Here is a 6,000-nt window from a genome sequence, read left to right on the forward strand (position 1 = left end):
TAACAGGCAAATCCCTTTCTTTAAAATGAAGGGCCACATATATATATATATGCAAGCTTCTATGTAGTTCTCTGACCTTACTCAATGTAATCACCAGATCTCCTTCAATGAACTCCCTTCACTCTCTTTAAAATGGGGACCACATAAGCCCAGCAGGAAAGCTTCTATGTCATTTGGCGACCTTACTCAATACAACAGCCATGTCTTTCTTAAAGCTATTTCTGTAAGAGAGATTCTATGTCACCATGTGAGCTGGCAAGATAGAGTTCATCCTAGTTTAATGCACTGTCTGCTGGAGCCACAAAAAAGCACCCAGTACATTCTGGAAAAGGGTTGGCATTAGAAAGGGCACTCAGTTATAGAAACCAGGCTAAAACAGATATTGGAGCACAAAGCAGTCCCTTGACTAGAATATAGAATATATGTGGCTATGGAGTGTATATTCGTTTAGAGAGGGATAGGCATGTAAATGCCATTCGGGGGCAGAATATGGATGAAGCTCTGGAAACAACCAGAGAATCAGTAAGTATTGATAGAAGATAATCTCGCTTCACATTACAATATATATGACACTGGTAGAACAGTGTTCCAGGCAAGAACAAAGAAACATCGACACTGGTTCCATTGAAAGGGTCCTACTGTTGTTTCTCTGTCAGAGCAACACGTCCGAAATGAAGTGACATAGCTCCAGGCTTTTGGCACTGGATTGGACTCTACTAAATTCAGAGCAACTAAGAAGAAACAGTGGAGCTACAAGGAAAATGGTGGGAAAGTGAAACAAACTATAGATTGTTAAATGGTTGCAATGACATGTAGCCTCTGTGTCAGAATAACGGATGTGGCCCTTGAGAGAGGAGTGGCCCTTGAGAGAGGAGTGGCCTTGAGCTAAACTCAACTGGCAGATTAACAATATTCCAGGGAAAAGGACAACCACTTGATTATTTTATAGAATGCTTTTGTCAAAATATTCACTGTTCCAGTGAAAGGTGAAATATAGGGAGTCATAGTATTATTCAGAATATTGTAAAAAAAAAAAACTGGAGATGTGGATGTTTTTAGTACGAATAAATATAAAAACGAAATATTTGTGATGATACTGTTGAGACAGATAGTGAATATCAGTTGGAAAACCATGGCCAACGATGCCATTATTCTAGGAAAAACTTTGGAAGAGATACTGAGGCAGCAAAATCTCTTCCAACTTGGCCAGATTTAAAGAATGGAGAAAATTTGGAGACTAAAACAAATATTTTCCCCTTGGCTGGCTGGCTGGCTGGTTGGTTGGTTGGCTGGCTGGCTGGCTGGTTGGTTGGTTGGCCGTGTAAGAAATCTCAACCAGGGTCGACCATGACTAAGATCCAAGGTTGTGATTTATACTCAACATGGAGAACTTAAGCATTGATAGTCACAGTATTAATATTTAATCATCTCGTGTTTAATCTCTGCAACCAGGGGGGTGGGGGGAGACCGATCCATTTTTTTAACAGTACGGCCTATATTTAGACATATGAATAGTCCTTGCCAATATCAGTAGACAGTTTAAGATGGTGATGATGATGACAATGATATTGATGTATTATATAGAATTATAGGAATTTCTGCATTGCACTTTTGTCTCCAATCAATCAGTGTGTGTGTGTGTGTGTATGTATATATATATATATATATATATATATATATATATATATATATATATATATATATACACATATGTATATGTAATATTGGGTAATTCTATCTCTGCAACAAGGATCTCTGATGAAATCAAGAAACATAATGCAGATGTTAAATCGACAATATAAGAAGGCCAAGAATCATTACAATGATGATGATGATGATGATGATGTGGTGGTAATGATGATGATGATGATGATCTCTGAGCTGATAGAGAAATAGATAGTTGATCAGTGGAAGAAGTTAAAAGACTTGTGTTGCAGTAAAGGTCAAGTGAGCAAAGATATGTCAACAGAGGAATTATGGCTGGAAGCACAACTAACGTGCCACCCCCACCCCACTCCTCCTTCCTCCTTCTTCCAGGCCTTACCATCCTCTCCATAGGGTGTGCTTACTGTCTTTACTTTCACATGTATTTATGTGTAGGTGGCTTTTGTGGGCAGTAAATGCTAAGTAGTCTGTCTAATTCCATGTATATATATTTATATACTTACAAAGTGAGCAAAAGTGTATGTACGCTGCTATATATATATATATATATATATATATATACATATATATATGTCTTGCAAACATATATATATATATACATATATATATACATATATATATATATATATGTCTTGCAAACATATATATATATATAAAGAGAGAGAGAGATGAAGCTTGTTTCCCAACTACAAGGCTAGCTATTTCGGGGGAGGGGTAAGTCTATTACATCAACCCCAGTATGCAGCTGGTCCTTAATTTATTGACCCTGAGAGGATGAAAGGCAAAGTCGACCTCGGTGGAATTTGAACCTAGAATGCAAAGATGGACAAAATGCTGCCAAGCATTTCATCCAGTGTGTTAAGGATTCTGCCAACTCACCGCCTTAAAACAGCTGATTAATATCACAAGACTGGAACCTGATGCAGCTCCCTGCTTGCCACCAGCAGCCCTGTTTTAAAAAGGAGAGCAAAGAGTCCTGATTTTGCCCATTCACCTGCGAGTCAAGGGTGCTGCCCTTCTTTGGTTTAGCCATAAACCACCCCAGTTGATTGGTTGCCTTCAAACCCTCAATATCAACCTCCCATCAAGAGGTAACTGGGTTGTCCTCAACCCTCTATCAGCTTCTCATATGGAAGCAACCTGTTTTCCCTCAAACCCTCTTTCATCTTCCTGACAGAGGCAACAACTTGCTCTCAGTTCCTCAACAGCAACCACCGTTTCTGATGGTAAACACTTGTCAGGTATGGTAAAACCCTGTACTCTATTCCCAGTCCTTGTATTTGGTTGGATGCTCCTCCTAGCGCCAACCACTTTTACAGTGTGTGCTTGGTGTGTTCCTTCATGGCACCAGCATTAGTTTTCATCTAACTTGCACTAAAGAGTCTCCTAAACTGTGTGAGAATGTTGTCGAGAGAGAGTAAAGTATGACAGGTTTGTTGCTGTAGAGAAGATACAGGGCATTATATAAGGGTTGGTGCTATTAATTAGGGTGGCGCTGGAAAGTGAGATAAAGGTGTCAGGGTATGCCTTCAATGTACGGAGAGGGGAGTTGAAGAGAGTGTGAGGTCAGAAAGAGTGGATGGGGAGGGAAGAAAGTGAGAGATGAGGGTAGGGGTGGTTGATGGTAACTGTGCTGGGAAATGTATGAACTTCACATCCCATTGTTCCTCTCTCTCTCTCTCTCTAATCTTCAGAATTCAATTAAATGTTCACGATGTAATAGAATGGCAACGTTACTGTGCGCAAAGAAGGAATTTTTTGTTTTGCTCCAAGTCTGCTCTGGTCAAAAGCGTTCCAACCGTAACCGTCGTCTTTTTGAAAAAAAAAAAATCATAGGGCTTGCGACAGCTCGTCCTGCTAGAAATAATAGCCAATTTGCTCTCAGATAACACCACATTGTCTTAGATGTTTTCACATAGAAGCTCCATCGTTGGTTCGAAAGATGCTAGATGATAGAGTTTAACAATAACAACCAACAAACAAACAAAAAAACGGTATCAATTTTGGCGCCGTCAGACTTCCATAGTTCACTGGGTGTAATATTGGGATGAAAAAATATATATTTGTTTGTTTTGGAAAGAGCGGGAGAACTGTAACGACAGAATTAGAGAAAGAGAGAGAGAGAGAGAGATGGGGGGGGGAGATCTAAACAGGAGAGCAATGACAATATTAAATAGTTTCGTCTATAGAAGGCCATAAGCAGCACATTCCGACATTATGTGTGTATCGTAAAGTAAATATATTTTCTGCATGGAGGGACATTGGAAATTCATTATATCCGTTCAATTATATCACGAAGTCGCTGGTCATAACCTCGATTAATTACCAATTAATTGTAAAAACACTCTCTTTGTGTAAATGAGATTGTCAGACGAATTGGTTGAGATGTGCGTTGTCAGTTTCATGTACATTCAATCACTTCCCCATTATGTGTGTATATACACACATATATAAATATAGATAGATAGATAGGTATATGTATATAGATAGATATATAGATATATAGGTATATGTGTATATGTATGGGTGGGGAGAAAGAGGGAAGGACGTCCATGAATGGTAGATAGAAGGATCTAAACGGCAGATGGTGTGTGAGAAAGAAAAAAAAGATAGGTTATAATAAACAGAAAGAAAGAAGAAAGCAATAAAAGCTATAGTGTCGTAGAAAAAGCGACTCATTGTACACATAGACGCGCCTTTGTGTGTATATATATATATATATATATATATATCCACACCCATATTGTATTTTCAAAAACACAATAAGAGAAATCGCGCGCCTGCTGATTGAGACCCAGTGGCCTCCCTTCGTATTTACTATACTACTAGTACTAAGTAGTAATAGTAGTAGCAATAGTAGTGGTAGTAATAGTGGTTACACAAGTGTTGTTGTTATTGCTGCTGCTGTAATACATCGTCTGCACGATCACTACTCCTCTTCCTTCACCTCACTCCACCTTCGTCTTTCTCACTGCATTAAGCAGCATCATTCAGTCTGCCGAAAGAAAGGAAAAGAAAACAAAATAACAGAAAGAACCGGAGAGACATGGGCAAAGTGTGTTCCAAGAAATTTATTCCAATCGCTAAAACGAAAGGTTCCAAGACAATCAGGTGAGTTCTTCTTATCGTTCCAGGAGTTGAATGTTAAGGCAAAGACACTGTATGTGTGTGGTGATGTACTTCTCCCTGTTTGTGTGTGTCTCTTTTTTTGTCTTTCTTGGTGTGTCACACACACACACACACACACACACACACACACACACACACACACACACACACACACACACACACATCCATGTGATGTGTATTTATGTTTCCGTATCCGTCTGGCTCTCTTAGTATTTCGGGGAAGGTCTGTTGTACATCGAAACCTATAGGCTTCTATAAATCGATCACTACCGTTATGTACGTGACTCATTGCATGTACATACATACATACATATATATGGCAAAAGCGAAAGATCGCCTGTGTGTATATATATATATATATAAATATATATACAAACATATATGTATGTATTCGCATTCATACACATGTGTAGGTGTCATGTTTCCGTGTACGTTTGTCTTTTTATATAAATACTCTACGTGCGTCTATAGCATGTTAGCATCTATGAATTTATATGAAATGATGCGTTAATGTCACCATATATATATATATATATATATATATATGGTGACATTAACGCATCATTTCATATTTATATTGTGTGTTTCGGAAGAAAATTATAACTATATATATGTGTGTGTGTAGCAGTCATAGTTTTCTCTATCTATATTTTCAATTCCTGATCGTTTCCTTCATGTTGTTCCCACCCTAGTCTTCCTTATCACCCCTTCCTGTAATAAATATGTCAAATACATGTATTATGGAAACGTAAATACATCCATTCGTATTCTCTCATCGCTGTATATATATATGTTTATGTATATATATACACACACATATATATATATATACACACACACAACACTCCCGGTCGCATAATTACACAAACCTCGAATCAACAGACGTCATATACGTGCATATATAAACACGTCCAAATATATACACACAAGCATGTATTAATAAGTAAATGGATCTTCGATTATTCGATTAACCGAACTGTTCATTGAATTATAATGCAAGTGGCTGAATATTCCACTGACATGTGGACCGTTAACGCGGTTCTAAGACAGAATCATACTGATTCAGTGTATGTATGTATGTATGTATGTATGTGACGTGGTTGTACCTATGAATTCCAACTCCTGCAACCCTTAGAACGAGTTTCCATTGTTTCTGTTTAACCCAACTTTATTCGTGTGGTGTGGGTTTACCCAAAGCAAGGGTAG

General features: G+C 38.2%; 1 protein-coding gene across 4 annotated transcripts in view; it reads left to right on the plus strand.

Annotated features, from left to right (window-relative positions):
- LOC106869078 (inositol polyphosphate 5-phosphatase K) overlaps positions 1 to 6,000 on the plus strand; it is a 39,969-nt gene that overhangs the window by 860 nt on the left and 33,109 nt on the right. For 2 of the 4 annotated variants that reach the window (XM_089341498.1, XM_089341501.1), the window contains exon 2: positions 4,647 to 4,776. The exons of 1 other annotated variant lie outside the window; for it this stretch is intronic. In XM_089341498.1, coding sequence (XP_089197624.1) covers positions 4,647 to 4,776 — 130 coding nt within the window. The remainder of the gene's footprint in view (positions 1 to 4,646; positions 4,777 to 6,000) is intronic. One more of the 4 variants, XM_089341499.1, reaches the window with a different exon arrangement.

The sequence above is a fragment of the Octopus bimaculoides genome, chromosome 24, assembly GCF_046866305.1.
Source record: "Octopus bimaculoides isolate indiv1 chromosome 24, ASM4686630v1, whole genome shotgun sequence".
Taxonomy (NCBI): domain Eukaryota; kingdom Metazoa; phylum Mollusca; class Cephalopoda; order Octopoda; family Octopodidae; genus Octopus; species Octopus bimaculoides.